Source organism: Dendropsophus ebraccatus, chromosome 2 (assembly GCF_027789765.1).
Source record: "Dendropsophus ebraccatus isolate aDenEbr1 chromosome 2, aDenEbr1.pat, whole genome shotgun sequence".
In the NCBI taxonomy this organism is placed as follows: domain Eukaryota; kingdom Metazoa; phylum Chordata; class Amphibia; order Anura; family Hylidae; genus Dendropsophus; species Dendropsophus ebraccatus.
In genome coordinates, this window is record NC_091455.1 from 127,076,249 (window position 1) to 127,094,244 (window position 17,996).

A 17,996-nucleotide genomic window follows, 5' to 3' on the forward strand; every position below is an offset into this window, starting at 1 on the left:
GGTAACTACAGGTCCCTGCTGCAGTCAGATGAGAGGATGAGCTGCCAGCATGCACTGTGTGTGGTTTCCTGACAGAGCAGATCAGGCCAGGATCTATTCTACTGTAACAGTAACATGTACAGTAAGTGCAGCTTCAGTGTGTGGTAGCAGTGTGAGTCCTCTGCCCCTACCAGCAGCTAAATTATCTGCTCTGCCTGTCCTGTGTGCTCGGTGCACAGTACCATGTAATGGAAGGACTTGTACTCCAGGGGTTGATGGATGTGGCAGGGGGCCTCTTATTGGAGTCTATAGCTCCAAACCAGGGCCGGCGTCAGCACCCGGCTGACTAGGGCAAGTGCCGGGGCCCACAGCGCCTCTAGGGGCCCAGAAGGGGTATTGCAAGTCTGCTGGCTAATATAGATAGAACGACCCGAGGGAGATTTGGCTGGGCTGCAGGGACTAAAGAGGACCTGTGTAGTTAGTCACACTCTCCTGTAGTGACTGTAGGTTTAAATACACTGTTTCCCTGCAATCCTGCCATGAAGCAGAGGCCACAGCCTGTATGTGATCCTGCTACTGCACGGGCTGAAGGCTCACACAGAAGCAGCACCGGACGGCTGGATCACAATACCTGTGAGAGAGTAGGGGCAGGGGAGCGGGCATGCTTTACATCCACCAGCTGCAGGTCAGTGTGGTAGAAATACACAGCAATGCCACTGCATGTTTGCATAGGTCATTACTACACTGTACAAGGAAAGTGCAGGACTTTTTGTGACATCACAGTCACATGATCAAGGTCCTCCACCATTCAAGCTCTGAGGAGCACCAGGGCTAAAACAAATAGTGGTGTGTACAATAATGTGTAGTGTATGCTATATGTACTGTATAGTGTATATAGTATAATGTATAGAGTGCATGCAATGTATGCATTGTCTGTGTACTGTGGGTGTATACTATATGTATAGTGTATGTAATGCGGGGTGTATATAGTGTATGTATTGTGGGGTGTATACTGTATGTATAGCCTATATATTGTGGGGTGTATAGTGTATATATTGTATGTATAGTCTATATATTGTGGGGTGTATACTGTATGTATAATGTATATATTGTGGGGTGTATATTATATGTATAATAGTGAATGTATTGTGGGCTGTATTATATGTATAGTGTGTGTAATGTGGGGTGTACATATACTTCATGCAATGTGTGCTGTATGTATTGTAGGATGTACATATAGTGTATGTTGTAGATATTATATAGTGTATGTTGTAGATATTATATAGTGTATGTTGTAGACATATTGTGAGGTTTATGTGCTGGCAACCCACGCGAGCAAAACTGCACAGGGAACAGGAGAGCGGTGTAGTCACTACTTCTCCCAGTCAGTCCCACTCCCAGAAATCTGCCTTCAGCCTCTGGGGTGAGTGACACTGCGGAGCGGGGAGGCAGGGAACCATCAGTATGGGAGCCTGACAAACTTTCTGTCTATGGTAGTACCATAATTAGGGGGGAGCAAGGGGGCAGCCACTCCCAGGCCCACACAGGCAGGTTGCCCACTGAACACTGCACTCGTAAATGCTATCTGCAAAATAAATATGCATTGGCTGTAGTGGACCCCTTGCCGGTGTCAGCCTTTTACTGTATGTGCTCCTGAGGAACACATATAGTTAAATTCAGTGCTATGATTTAAAGGACAAAAAGTCATTGGCTTTCTGCTCTGCCAATCAAGAAAGGAAAGAGCTGACAAGATGCCGGAAGATTTCAGTGCTGTGGCCACATGATTTGCTCCACAAAGGGGCCCGCTAAGGCTAATTCGCCCAAGGGCCCGCGAAAACCTGGAGCCGGCCCTGCTCCAAACAGTTGCGTCTTTTGTATTGAGGGGATCAAATGGAGAACGAAACTGCAGGGTCCTGCTGGAGGATAAAAACACTGCTCCACTACTTTACATGGGCGATCCATGAGACAGAAGCAGCAATAGTTGTGCAGTCTATACTGCTGCCTGTAGTCTTGGTGCCTGCACGGACTGTGCATAGATTGTATGGAAGAAGCAGAGAGTGCTGCCCTGCATCCTGCTGCAGCCCAAAAGCAAAGTGATTGCAAACATTCATGGGCCCCATCACCACTGATTAACCCCATGAAAAAAGTAAACTTCCCTCTCACACGCTGCCTGGATGCTGCTGCTGCTCTGCAGACCCCGCTCTCCTCTCTCTTAGGGTGGTATTACACGGGCCGAGCAGGGCCCGATAATACCTGTAAACGAGCAGCGATCTGCTAGATCGTTGCTCGTTTACTGGGCCTATTACACAGCCCGATAATCGCTTAACAAGAGCTGCAAGGACATCATTACCGATGTCCTTGCAGCCCTTGCTAAACTGGCATACATTACCCATCCACATTCCAGGGCTGCTCCTGCCGTCCACTTCTCCCGGGGTCCCGTGCGCGCTCTAGCTTCACAGCGGCCTGTCAGCTGGTAGGCCGCTCAGAGGCTGACAGGCCTCTGTGAAGCTAGAGCGCGCGCGGGACCCCGGGAGAAGCGGACGACAGGAGCAGACCTGGAACGTGGATGGGAAATGTATATCGTTAGTCGCCGGCCACGCACCGCTATTACACGCAGTGGTGCGCGGTCGGCGCCCGACGAAAATAGGGTCTAACCTATATCAACGATCAGCCGATGATCGTTGTCATCGGCTGATCGTTGCATTTATTACACGGAGCGATAATCGGCCGAATCGGCCCAATTCGGCCGATTATTGTTCTGTGTAATAGTACCCTTACTCTTGTCTTCCGGCACAGACAGTGAGACGCCGCGTCTCTCTGTAGCCTCAGCTTCCTGTCAGCTCTGCACAAGTGAGTGGGGCCACCCCTGGGGATCCGGGACAGGTGTCCTGCGGATCCCCGGGTCATCCCTGCATCAGTGTGGAAAGCCGACGCTAATTACCCTGCCCCACCCCCACCCCCAAATTTCGCTACTGCCCCTATTACATGGGGCGACGGAGACGAGCTAACGAGCGCTGTCAGCGCTTCTGAGCAGATATATAAAATGCATACAATTCATGCACAGTGCAGTCATGGTTTAAATTCAAATTTATAATTTTATTTTATTTTTCAGGGTAAACATCATCCGACACTGGGAATTTGTGGTCCATATATAATGAAAGGTCCAAAAAAGCTTAAAAAATTAAGGGATGTCTGCCTTGAAGTTGAAAAGCAGTTTGGAAGACAAAAAATAAATGTAAGTGTTTGTTTTAAGGGGTATTGCGCAATTTTGCACTTTGAAATTTTTTTGCGCTTACGCCGTTTACCTTGAGGGATCATGAATTAAATAAATTAATATTTCGGGTGATTACGCACACGACAATACCAAACATGTTTATTTATATTTATAACATGGGGAAAGGGGGGTGATTTGGACTTTTTTTAGGGAAGGGGATTATTTATTAATAAAAACACTTTATTCTTTTTTCTCATACAGTAATTAGAAGCCCTCAGGGGGACTTCTATATACACGCACTGATCTCCCATTGAGATCAATGCTGTGTATATAATAGAGAACCGATCCATCAGATCGGTGCTCTATTATAATGGTCTGCTGCAGACCATGTGAATAGATTGCCGAGGCTCATTAGAACGGATCTCCCCTCCGCGATTGCATCGCGGGGACACTAGGGAGAGGGGGCACAGTCACTATCCAAATGCAGCTGTCAGCTTTGACAGCTGCATTTGAATAGTTAATTAGCCGGCTGCGGCGGCTAATACCTGCGGTCCCTGGCTGCACATAGCAAAGTAACAAAGTAGAAAATTTTGATCAATAATAATGGCTGCCATAAAAAATTGGTCTACATATTGCAACCTTTTGCAGCACAGAAATGTACAGCCTGGCGCCGCTGGGGGGGGGAGGGGGCAGGCAGCGACCTGGGACCACGGCAGTTGCCCGCTAACAAGGTATTTAGATGCGGCTGTCAAAGTTGACAGTTGCATTTAAATGCCTTTTGTCCCCCATCCGTGCTCGTCTTGTGGCGGGATTGCCCTCCTCCCCACAACACGATCTTGGAGGAGCGGGACCTGCTGGCAGTCTGTGCCATTATGGAGCTGATCTCGGCTTGGCAATCTTTTGTTCTCGGCTGCAGCAGCCAAGAGCAATAGTTCACTGATTTCATTGATCTATATATATATATATATATATATATATATATATATATATATATATATATATATATATATATATATATATATATATACTGCATAGATCTCAATGAGAGATCAATGTAGTTATACTAGAAGTCCCCCAGGGAGACTTCTAGTTGGTGTCTAAAAAAATATATATATATATATTTTTGTATTAATAAAAAATCCCCACCCCTAATAAGTCTCCCCTTTTCTTATTTTATAAATAAAAATAAATAAATATGTTCAGGTGTGTAATCACCTGAACTATTAAATTATCCCATTCCTGATCTCGCATGGTAAATGGTGTAAAAAGTGATCAAAAAGTCGCACATACACAAACAAAGTATCTATGTAAATTACAGATAATGGTGCAAAAGATAAGACCCAGCCTCATAGACCAAAAAATAAAAGCGTTATAAGCATGGTAATAAAGCAATTTTTAAGCAACGTTTATTTATTTTATTTTTTTTATCGTTTTAATTTTTTAAAAGCCATAAAATAAAAGTTATACAAGATATATATTGTTGTAACCATACCGGCTTGAGGAACATGTATAACATATAAATTTTACCCTAGGGTGAACAGCATAAACACACAACACCCCCACCACACCCCCAAGTTCCGCCTGTCCCATTGATTCAATAGGATGTCTCTGGCGCACTCTGCCATCTGCCCAAAGAATTGACATATCAATTCTTTGGGTGGATGGCGGAGTACTTGTGAGAAATCCTATTGAATCATTGGGACAGGCGGAACTTCAAGGAGAGTCTGCAGCACAGACGCTGCTTGAAATTCTGCTTTAATTCCATAGTGTGAACGGACCCTTCCTATAGAGTTTTTTTCCTGCATCAAGATTGGGTGAGAAGCGCTCAGCCACTCACTCCTCCGCTCTCATTTTAATGGTTCATAAGGGCCTGAACACCCAGACCCTGACCAGTGAAAGCTTTTTACATGTCTCTACGATACGTGTTTGCGTGGGTTCCTCCCACACCCAAAAACATACAGATAGGTAAATTTAGTGCTGCGGAATCTGTGTGCGCTGTACTGATATACGCTATACTGCCTCTCTTTGGATATTAACAAACAACAGTACTATCTTCCGGTCCCGGCTGTGTTCCCTTTCAGCTGGCTTCAGATGACGTCCAGCTCATCCATTCAGCTCTATGATTTGTTAATCGGGTATCAGGATGTTATCTGAAGCTGGCAGAACATGAATACAGTCAGTTGTGTTTCAGAACTTGTGTTTCATTTGGTAAATATGGCTTGTCCGCTTATTTATGCCATGGTGGTATGCATTGTGTGTTTCCCCCCCCATACAAAATATACAGTGCACTTTTAGGCTGCGTTCACACTACGTATATTTCAGTCAGTATATTTCAGTCAGTATTGCAACCAAAACCAGGAGTGGATTAAAAACACAGAAAGGATCTGTTCACACAATGTTGAAATTGAGTGGATGGCCGTCATATAACGGTAAATAACTGCCATTATTTCAGTATAACAGCCGTTGTTCTAAAATAACAGCAAATATTTGCCATTAAATGGCGGCCATCCACTCAATTTCAACATTGTGTGAACAGATCCTTTCTGTGTTTTTAATCCACTCCTGGCTTTGGTTGCAATACTGACTGAAATATACATATACTGACTGAAATATACGTAGTGTGAACCCAGTCTTACCGTTCGCATTGCCATGTACAGTATTCTCTGAAATCTGCATGCATGAAATTCTATGGCTCCATTCTTTTCTCATTTTGGGATCCCTTGATGGTATACTAGCAGCCACATTTTCATAGAACTTTAAAGGGCTTATCCAGGTTTAAAAAACATGGTGGTTTTCTTTTAGAAACAACTCCAGCTTTATTTCAGTGAAATGAAGGAAGCTAAATATAATGCTACACACAGCCTGGGCACATGCGTGGTGCTGTTTTTTTCAAGAAAGTAGCTGTTTTTTAAAGCGAATGTACCATTAGGGATGCCAGCGCCGCAGTTCTTTTTCAGAACCACGGCTCGGTTTCTGCGCAAGACGCCGGTCAATTCCCGGGCACTGGCCAGGCCTTAGGCATTGGAGGCGGGCCCAGCGGTTCAAAAAAAGCACCGCAACGCCAGTCTATTCGTATACTTAAAGCCATGTACCTGATGGTACAATTGCTTTAAATCTTGGATATCCTCTTTAGGCTAGGTTGCCACAGTAAAATAATAGGTAAATACGTCCAATTTCAATGAATTATTGTGCTCTATTGAAGTGTATAGACAATTGACTATCAGGGCACACAAAATAGAAAAAAAAAAGTCTATAATTGAGTATGGGTGTAAAAATAAGCACCATGCTCATTATTTTATTACTTGTTTTTGCAATGAATGGCTGTTTTTTATGCCTGTTCACACATTTATGGTATTTTCACTCAAAATTTTGCTTTTATTTTACAATGTATGAACATAGCCTAATCTACTAGTAAGAAAACATTTAAAGAGCCAAAGCCACTCAGCTTATAGTGTAATCACTGCCACAGAGCAGCCTGGCGTCTAGTATGTATTCTGCTGTAGTCAGTTTAGTCTAGTATAAATTTGCTACTGGTCTGTAAACATTAAATACAATGGGGGAGCTTTAGGGTGCGTTCACACCTACCGCATCCGCAGCTTATTTTTCCGCGGAAATCCGCAGGTCTGGTAGTGCAGATTTCAACCTGCGAGAAATCCGCGTATGTGTGCTTTTTGCGGTTTTTCTGCATCAAGTTTATCGCAACTGAAATGTCAGTTTAAAATGTCTCTCATTCTAAACGGACATTTCAGTTGCGATAAACTTGCTGCAGAAAAACCGCAAAACGCACACATACGCGGATTTCTCGCAAGTTGAAATCTGCACCACCAGACCTGCGGATTTCCGAGGAAAAATAAGCTGCGGATGCGGTAGGTGTGAACGCACCCTTATAAAGGATGTGTTCTGGCGTATCCCAGGGAGAAGGCACAGATTCTTTTCTTCTCCCTGGTGTACGCCAGTCATAACCCCCGTTTGCTGAAGAGGAGGGAGGGGTGTCAAGGTGGGGAGGGACGTGGCCTTCTCTCCCTCAGAATTATCTTGGTTCAAGCCCGCTTACAGGTGTAAATCATGATACAAATCTAAACCTTCTCCCTAGCTGGTGTAGATTTTTTTTTCTGCAATGCTTGTGCCAGGAGCTAAGACGTGTGCCTCTTAGAAAATCTGACTGGGGGAAAGGGGACAGAGCTTTAAGACTGGCGTACAAGTACACCAGTCTTTAAATAAAAAGTCCCCCTTTATATGTATCATCTTGATTTTCAAATTGAGCCCCTACATTTTTTGACTTAGAAACTAAGGGCACATAGGGTTTTCCCCCCTTTTAGCCTGTTTAGAGTGCTTTATACTGGCATTGTATATTGTTATACTGATATGGAATAAGGCAATTTTTAGATCACCATTTACTGTATCAGCTTTACATTTTCTCTTTCCACTTTATAGTTGTGTTGTGCCTTTATAAGCAAACATTGTTTAGATGCAGCATTTTTACTTTATCACTGTGCAGAATATTTATTTCCTTTTTTTCTTATAGGTTATGGATAACATAGACAGTCAGGGGACTTTCATTTCTGGTGAGTATTGTATTGGGTGGTTTGTGAATGTGTATATGAAAACATAATAAAAGTTATGCAATTTAATTCTGATGTACTTTGGGTATCAGTGCTTCATGTTGTCAAGTTCTGTGCTTTTAGTCATTAAATGGTAATCGTCATTTACTTCTGGAGAATAAACATCCTCCCCTCTAATAGTGCGTTTACACAGAGAGATTTAACTGACAGATTTTTTTAAGCCAAAGCCAGGAACAGACTATACTCAGGGAACAGGTCGTAAAGGAAAGATTGACATTTCTCCTCATTTCTGATCCATTCCTGACTTGGGCTTCAAAAATGTGACAGATAAATCTGTGTGTAAAGGCTCCCTAAGGGCCTTATTACATGGAACAATAATCTGCCACATCAGGCCAATTTGGCAGATAATTGCTCCATGCAATAAAGACAACGATCTGCCAATGAGAACGATCATCCGCCGATCGTGTATTTTGGTCCTGACCTAAAATCATTGGCCGCTGACTGTGCACCACTACGTGTAATAGTAATGCACAGCCAATGGCTGATGAATGTGTACAGAAAATAATAAAGTTCATACATTACTTCTCCGCAACCTGGTGTTCTCTTTGCTTCTCTATGCAGCCGCTGTTGCAACTTCAAAGCTGGTTTCTGAAATGACAGGTTGCTCAGATTAGAGAAGCAAAGAGAATACTGGGGATTGTGGAGAGGTAATGTATCAAAAGACACTTTATTCCACACGGCAGATCACAAACATGTAACAGTGCTTTCCAATAGAAGAGCTACGATCGTTTCACGCCACTGCGCTTCAACAGGCTCATATCATGCTCATATTGTGGAAACTGCACCCCTGCAGCTGTGACCCATTGATGTAATCGGGACAGTCTTGCAGTACTTGGCATGGAGCCTTCTTGAAGCAGCTAATTGTCAGATGTGCTGGGTGTCTGACCTCCACTAATCTAGTATTGATTCCTATCCTGTTCATGGCTATGTCTTGCAGTGCCCAATGATATTGAATTGGACAATAGTATGCACATGTTACTGCTGCCCAATTCCAAAAGGAGACTGGACCCTGCTTTCGGGATCTCTGTGGTCCCAACAGCCAAAACCTCTGATGTTAACCATCTATTCCCTATTTTTTTTTATTTTTTTTTTAAATCGTGAATGAGGTTTAATGGTCAGACAACCTCTTTAAAGTGTAACTACTATTTTAAAAAACTAGAAAAGTAGTAGGCGCTCCAGAAGAAGGTGGGATAGCCTATATGGAATAATAATCTGTGTAAGATAGTGTGTAATGTATGATCATATGTTGGAGAACAATCAAATACGGGATATATATTAAAATAGGTCTAGATTATAATTATAATAGTATAGACCATGTATACAAGAGAGATCTAAATATTTAATATATCACAAAAAATTCATGGATTGGTAAAACAATGTCTACACAAGCATTTCTATAAAAACATAAATTTATCAAGATCAAGTCATAATAATAAAAAAAAAAATAATAAAAATAAAAAACGAAAAATGAAAAGTGGAAAAAAAAAAGATAAAAAATGAAAAAATAAAATGTGGGAAGTCTGAAAGAATTTAGGATAGATGAAAAATATTGGTTAAAAGGTAAGATATATAAATATATAAATAATATCAATATTATCAATATGAGCCTAGTGGACTTCGGCTGCGCCGGGCCCAGCGCAGTCGGTCAACATAAATGAGTGATCCCGAATCTCTATACCGTATGCTGATAATTATCGGCAAGATAGCATTGTCATAATCTCCACTGTGTAATAATTAATACAGTCTATCTCGTAAGTTCTCTGTACTTTATAAGTTGTTGTTGCAGTAGTTCAGATATGGCTCCGTAATGATATGGCTCCGTAATATTATGATGTTATGATACGGGCCGTGGTCTTTATCGGATGTCTTATAGCTATGATTTACAATCATATAGAATAGCTTGGAACAATGGTGGTGGAGTAGTCCACCCCTCACCCTTCTGAAGACGGCTCTCGTAGACCGATAGATGGACTTGGTCTCCCTGAGGTCTGGGTTTTCGTGCTCTGGAATGGCACGATATTGTAGCACGTCTGGGGTGTCTTCTGAGATGTTGCGGCGTCCGCGTGTTGGTGAGCGCGCGCTTTTTCAAACTGATGTTTGGAATAGGTGCCGTGGAGAGTGTGGCTACGGTTCGGGATTTTTAAAAGGCTCTGTTATCCTTAAAACTTGGGACGCGTTTCAGGAGGGCTGCTCGCTCCTTTCTTCAGCAAAAGATTTTTTTGGATAACTATCTTTTGCTGAAGAATCTTTTGCTGAAGAAAGGAGCGAGCAGCCCTCCTGAAACGCGTCCCAAGTTTTAAGGATAACAGAGCCTTTTAAAAATCCCGAACCGTAGCCACACTCTCCACGGCACCTATTCCACACTGCACCTATTCCAAACATCAGTTTGAAAGAGCGCGCGCTCACCAACACGCGGACGCCGCAACATCTCAGAAGACACCCCAGACGTGCTACAATATCGTGCCATTCCAGAGCACGAAAACCCAGACCTCAGGGAGACCAAGTCCATCTATCGGTCTACGACAGCCGTCTTCAGAAGGGTGAGGGGTGGACTACTCCACCACCATTGTTCCAAGCTATTCTATATGATTGTAAATCATAGCTATAAGACATCCGATAAAGACCACGGCACGTATCATAACATCATAATATTACGGAGCCATATCTGAACTACTGCAACAACAACTTATAAAGTACAGAGAACTTACGAGATAGACTGTATTTATTATTACACAGTGGAGATTATGACAATGCTATCTTGCCGATAATTATCAGCATACGGTATAGAGATTCGGGATCACTCATTTATGTTGACCGACTGCGCTGGGCCCGGCGCAGCCGAAGTCCACTAGGCTCATATTGATAATATTGATATTATTTATATATTTATATATCTTACCTTTTAACCAATATTTTTCATCTATCCTAAATTCTTTCAGACTTCCCACATTTTATTTTTTCATTTTTTATCTTTTTTTTTTTTTTTTCACTTTTCATTTTTCATTTTTATTTTTATTATTATTATTATTATTATTTTATTATGACTTGATCTTGATAAATTTGTTTTTATAGAAATGCTTGTGTAGACATTGTTTTACCAATCCATGAATTTTTTGTGATTATATTAAATATTTAGTATTATTTAGATCTCTCTTGTATACATGGTCTATACTATTATAATTATAATCTAGACCTATTTTAATATATATCCCGTATTTGATTGTTCTCCAACATATGATCATACATTACACACTATCTTACACAGATTATTATTCCATATAGGCTATCCCACCTTCTTCTTGGTGGCCTACTACTTTTCTAATTTTTGTTATCCAATACTCTTCTCCTAGCGCTGAGACAGTAGTGCACTCGAAGTAGGTGTTTCTCCATGTACATTGAGTGAGGTCCAGCGAACCCTTATCACTATACTATTTTAAAAAACTTCTGACATGTCCAAGAGGTCATGCTGTCACATCAGGGTTTGGCTGCTGAGAACCCCACCGATAGATAGAAGGAAGGTGCTGCCGTGCGGGAGCGCACGCTCTGTCCCTTCATCTCTGCTACAGGGAGCTGAATTCTGTAGACTGCTAATACGGCAGCCCCTTCGTTCTAACATTCAGCGGGGCTCTCTGCATTCAGACCACGACCGATATACACTCCTCACAGTTTTATTTAAAATTAAACTTTAGTTTCTAAAACCGGAAAATTCTCTTCAAGTTTTATGATCTTGCATCACCTCCTGTATTTTGTTAGTACTTAATATAACATCATGTTTAATGATTAACCTTTTATAGATCTTGCAAAAGTGTATTACACTCCAGACAGTGAGGTGAAGGTGGACTTCACAAGCGATGACTTCTTCGACACAGGTGACAAAACTAAAGCTACTGAAGACAAACCTGAAGTTACTGAAGAAAAAACTAAACCTTTTAGACGTGTTTTCTCATTTCTAGGTAAGATTTCAAATATCAGTGCACCATTCTTCTACAGTAAGAGATTGTATCTATGGTTAGAGTTGTCCCTGGTTAAATGTCATTTCTCTTTGTTCAGTAATTCCTGGGTGAATTATACATCATAACATGCCATTTTATTTTAACCCCTTCAGGACCATTAATGCACAGATGTCCAGGTCACACTGAAGCAGTGTTCCTCCTCACCCTCTAAGAGCCATAACCCTTTTATTTTTTTCATCTACAGCAGTGATGGCTAACCTTGACACTCCATCTGTTGCAAAACTACAACTCCCATGGTACCTGGGCAGCCAAAACCATATCTTTGGTTGTCCATGCATGATGGGAATAGTAGTTTTACAACAGCTGGAGTGTAAAGGTTAGCCATCACTGATCTACAGGGCTGTTTGGGGGGGGGGGGGGTATTTGCACTATGTTGGTGTAACTGGGCACTTTAGATTTTTTTTTTTCTCTGCTATATCATTAAAAAAAATCTGCAATCCTAATTTTTTTTTTCAATATTCACTGTGTTGGAAAAATAGTTATATTTTAATAGATCGGACAATTTTGCATGCTACAATACCAAATATGAATTTTTTTTATTCATTTATTTAATTTTAAAATATTTTTATATGTAAAATAGGAAAAGGGGGAGATTGGGTCATTTAACCTGTTATTGCGGAGAGGTTTTGTACTACGCTTTATAAGTTTCTCTAGGACACTTATGCATGCAATCATTAGATAGCATATACAGCTGTTGCATAGAATTGATCAGTATTATTGGCACTCAGCTCATTGAGGCAGACTTATGAAAAGATTGTTGATCCGACAACAGAACGGATGTATATATCCAGAAAACATACATATACATTCCCATTGCACAGTGCATTGGCAGTATGAAATGTATTTAGTCTTATGGCTGATGTGAAGGGGCTATTGTGTTTATCTCTTCTATCTCCAAAATAAAAATTGTTTGCTTGGTTGGTAACTATAGAAAATTTCAGCTTACTTGTAACCAAGGGCACTCTAAAAATAAATTACTAGGGAAGTATTGAAGTTAAAGCGACTCTGTACCCACAATCTGCCTCCCAAACCACTGGTACCTTCGGATAGCTGCTTTTAATCCAAAATCTGTCCTGGGGTCCGTTCTGCAGATGATGCAGTTATTGTCCTAAAAAACAACTTTCAAACTTGCAGCCCTGTGTCAAATTGGCATGACCTAGAGTGTCTGTGCCCTAGGCTTGCACCACCTCTTCATCCCTCCTCCCCGCCCTCTTCATCATTAGGAATGCCCCTGGTAGGATTTCTCCTATATACCACTTGTCTGAACACTGCACATGTGCTGGATTGTTAAAGCGTAACTATAATTTAAGTAGCCAAAAAATTCTCAAAAAAGCCCAAGTGTTAGCCTTTAAAAAGAGCCCTAAACTATGTTGAAAGTGTGTGCGCTCTCTGAGATATCCCCAGTTGTTTGGCTCAGAAGAATAAATGAACTTTTCATCTGGCTGATAAAAAGTGGGCGCGGCCTCCTCCCGCATTTCCCTGGCTGACTCCCTCCATCCACTGATCAGCACCTTAGCAGATGTATCACACACAGAGCCCCAACATACAGTATCACACAGTAAGATTAGATACAGAGCCCCAGCAGATGGTATCACACACAGTGGGATTAGATAGTCATCTGCTCTCATAACACTGTAGGATAATGTCAGCCATGGAGGTGGGGGCACCTGCTGCAGACATCTGATAGTGAATCCCTTAGTGACTCACCCACTCTCCCTCATGCAGTACATTGGAGTCATGGCTGGCATGTCCCTCCTTGTTGAAGCACTGAGTACTTGTCCCTCCATCCAGCTCCTCCCCTGCGCTGCTCCTCACACACAACACCCTCAGCTCTGCTAAGCCACCTCTCTGAGGGGAAGGGGGAGAACGTGCTGCTAGGAGAGGGGGAGGAGGTTTTGGGGGGGGGCGTGTCCAGCAGGAATGCAGAAATAACACAAAGGCAAAGAGAGCTCAGAGGGGACTTTCAGCTTCATGTATTTAAAAAACTGTTCATTTTAGGTTATTAATGTATATTGCAAAAATTCTTATGACCTAAGCTAACTAAAACTGGTCAAAATATTTTATAGTTACACTTTAAAGCAACTTTACAATATTGAGACAAGTGATGATTACGAGAAATACTTCCTGGAGCATTCGTAATGGTAATGAGGGTGGAGAGGAGGGACAGAGGGGTTGTGCAAGCCTCGGGCATAGACATTCTAGGCCACGCCAATTTGACACAGGCTGCAAGTCTAAAAGGTTGTTTTTTAGGACAGTAATAACTGCATCACCTGCCGAATGGACCCAGGACACATCATGGATTAAAAGCGGTAAAATTGGTTCAGTTGCCCCTAGCAACCAATCAGATTCCACCTTTCATTTTCCGTAGAATCGGTGAGGAATGAAAGGTGGAATCTGATTGGTTGCTAGGGGCAACTGAACCAATTCTACTTTACAGCATGTTTCCCCCTATGTATTTTGCCTAATATCATTGACCATATTGTAAATTGTTTTGTCTAATGGTGTGTTTACACAGGCAGATTTATCTGACAGATTTTTGAAGCCAAAGCCAGGAACAGACCATAAACTGGGAACGGGTCAAAAAGGAAAGACTGAGATTTCTCCTCTTTTCAAATCCATTCCTGGTTTTGGCTTCCAAAATCTGTCAGATAAACCTGTCTGTGTAAACGCACCAAGAGAACATGTTAGCGAGCACATTCTACTTATGTTTTTCAGAGTTAAAGGCAGCACATGAAGCAAGACTAAAGTGGGCAGCAGAAAGGTAAATACAAGCAGAGATATTAGACAATTCCTTAATAGTTTTGTATGTACAAATATATCCTTCAAACACATTCTGTCTGTTACTTCAGTAAGTCATTTATAATAAATTTATTGGACCATTTAAAGATAGAAAGTATTAGCAGAGTGTGTGCTCACTTTATAACCACCAAACCAGTCTACTGTATGTCAGCAGTGATGAGAATCAAGCTTTTCCTTTCACAATTCACCTTTTGTTTTGTTTTTTTACTTGGTACTTTTCTCAAAAGTAAATGTCAATGAAATTTGATTGGAGGACATGTAAAACACTTTATTAAAACTCTACAACCTAAATCACCCAAAAGGAGAAAACCAAAAGAAAAAATGATTTCCTCCCTCCCACTACAAATGTTTAAATTTATTGGGTAGTAAGCAAAGAAAGATAAAAAATGCCGCTTATAACCAACTGGACAATTGAAGGGAATGTGTAATTAAAAATGACTTATTATTTAAATTATTTTTTTATGTTTAAATGTGTCACTGTCGTTATAACTTTCAAAATCTATATCAACACTAGATGTGAAATACATCAAGTTTGCAATAAACATTCATTATTATTTTTATATGATGCTGTAAGACAAAGCTGTACTTACCACAAATCAAGGTCTAGTCTCAAGACCTTGAGAAAAAAACAGTCACAGGACTGCCTTCACTCTGTAAGCACTCAGATGGCCTGGGATACATAGGACTTCCTGTTTTCTGACTCTCTGAGAAAACAGGAGGTGTCGTGTTTTCCATGTTAACTAAAAAAAAAATAATAATAATGGATGTAAATTGCAAACTTGCTTAATATCACATCTACTGTTGATTTAGATTTTGAAAGTTTTAACGACAGTGACACTTTAGGAATTTTTGGTGACACCTTTTCTAATTTTTCACTTTTCTCTCTGAATTATTAAATAATCCTGATATCTTGTAGGGTACAAACCCACACACCGTATACGCAGCAGATACGCAACAAATACGCAGCAGATTTGATGGTGCAGATTTGATGCTGTGTTCAGTTATTTAGATCTAATCTGCTGCGTTTTTGCTGCGTATCGCATCAGTAAATACGTTGCGTATACGGTGTGTGGGTTTATACCCGTAGTTTGCATTCTCACCACTGGGGGTTAAACCTAAGCTGTTTCTGTGAAAAGAGGGGACTACTGTAAACTAATCTGTACAGCATTACAGTAGATAGAGGAGACAATAGGGGTTCCCTGTGGAATTACCTCTTCTTCAAAGGTCACAGAGCATGAGTCTTGCTGTAAAGCATGTGACTAAATGCTGTTAAAAACTTCTTGGGCAAGATGGCAGCCCCTCCCCCCCTTTCCATACCCATGTACAAAAATTGAAAAATGTCAGAAAATATCAACAAATTAGAATAAAAGAACAAGTTTTTAGTATCTCACTCTAATCAGTAAAAAAAAAAATCTAGGTGAGACATGCCCTTAAAGCATCTGAGATCATTCATCTTGTGCAAATGTTGGGTAGCTACTAGACCCATCATCTCAAAACCCTTCTTAAACTGTAGGCTACATACAGATCTAGCAGAAAATTTCTTCGATAAATCAGCAGTTAAATCTGGAGATACCCAGTTGCAGAGTGTGTGCAGGACAGAGAGATTAACCTGGTCACCAAATCATTGGGTTTGTTTATTCTTGTTTTAATAATACCTGTTGACACGGTCTGTTTGTAACCACTGATATATAGCTAGGGACCTAGTCTATGCTAGTAACCATGGGTATGATTACCTTTCTTATGTAGAGGCCATTATTTATTATTACACCCCTGACCAACGTGATCATTGCTGTATTTGTAGCATCAATGTGGTTAATGCATTCCAGTGAATGCAGGGAAAAAGGTCATTTGAGGTCATCAGCCACATGTGGTTTTGAAGCCTCTGGTTGAGGTACACTGCATTAAGAGATCTACGGGGACATTTATGAAACTTACGCCAGGGAGAAGACGCAGATTCACCCCTTCTCCCTGGTGTACGCCTGCTGTGTCCCCTGCTTGTCCGCAAACGGGGGGTGCCTGGCAAGCCAAGGAGGAGACGTGTACTCCTCCTGCGCCTCATTCATCATGATTTTTGCCTGCTCGCAGGCGTAAATCAAGATTTTTTTTTTTTTTTTTTTTTTTTGCACAGGGTCTGGCAGCCGACTTGAATCATTAAAGAGGAGTACGCTGCTTAGTAAATTTGGCCAGAAAAGGGGGCAGGGCCTAATTTTAAGTACGCTTGTCTTGATTTATCCCCCACCCACCTTAGTTTTTAAAACTGGCCAATTGACTGTTCTATGACTTGTATAAATGTCAATTGAGGCCAGAAACTTTTACAAGGAAAAATTAGCATCCTCAAAGCCACAGGATGCTCCCTTTCCTTTTGAGCCCTGCTGTGTGTCCAGACAGCCCTTTAGGGCCACAGTGGAGAGTGGGCTTTTGGTCTCCACTTGGAGATGTATGAAATAAATTATTATTTTTTTTTAATTTTGTCCCCTTTTGTTTGTTTTGTGGTCAGCAAATGGATTATATAAGATCTCTCTACCCCACATTTTTACCTAGCCTTGGAAACGCGGAGTGTCCTTTAAAGAACCGCTTTAAAGAAATGACCAGCAATGTTGGCACGTCTAGAAGCCTTTTTTTTTTTTCTAATCCCTTAAAGGGGAACTCCAGATAAGAAAAACTTGTTTTCTATTAAAAGTACATTAAAAGTTATATAGATGTGTCTATACATTGTATTACTGGATCTGTATGGTTCTGCCACACTGGTAGCTGATAGAAATCCAACTTCACTAATAGACTGTGCAAAAGTCTACAGAGAAATTAGGGCTGTGTTCACACATGTTGGAGTGCCATTGCAGTACTGCAGTATCTGCACAAAAATGATGCAGTGACACAATTAGATAATGCTAAACAGCAGAGAGGATAGGAGCCGACACTGCCAATCCCACTTGCACAAAAAACAAGGCTTAATAAGATATGGGTTAAAGTCCTTTTTGTGGGAATCAACTTCAAAGATAAAAGATGCTTGATCATAATATGTGTGTGGAAGGGGGGGGGGGAAATATTTAAAAAGTTCTTTGCTTTATTTCAATATCAGCATTACAGGTAGAGAATACAGCGTGCTGTGCGGGTGAACCACAATGAAATTATAAAGTACTTTAAATAATTCAGGAACGCAATGAAACTGCAATGTGTGAACACAGCCTAGATGTTCTGCAACAGCTTTGGGCGGGGAATAGGCAGGGTGGGGGACTGTGATTGAACAGTTGAGGGAAAGCATTGCATTCTGGAACCTGTAGTACTGAGTACATCTGCTCAACCAGGAAATACAGAAACATAAAACAGAACAAAACCCCCCAAAACAAATGGATTTTTGGTAGTTTCAAA

The 17,996-nt window shown here is 41.2% G+C and overlaps 1 protein-coding gene across 2 annotated transcripts in view; it reads left to right on the top strand.

The window, feature by feature from the left end:
* LOC138783493 (uncharacterized) overlaps nucleotides 1–17,996 on the top strand; it is a 58,204-nt gene that overhangs the window by 18,615 nt on the left and 21,593 nt on the right. For both annotated transcript variants that reach the window (XM_069958262.1, XM_069958261.1), the window contains exons 7-10: nucleotides 3,092–3,214; nucleotides 7,719–7,758; nucleotides 11,610–11,768; nucleotides 14,544–14,589. In XM_069958262.1, coding sequence (XP_069814363.1) covers nucleotides 3,092–3,214; nucleotides 7,719–7,758; nucleotides 11,610–11,768; nucleotides 14,544–14,589 — 368 coding nt within the window. The remainder of the gene's footprint in view (nucleotides 1–3,091; nucleotides 3,215–7,718; nucleotides 7,759–11,609; nucleotides 11,769–14,543; nucleotides 14,590–17,996) is intronic.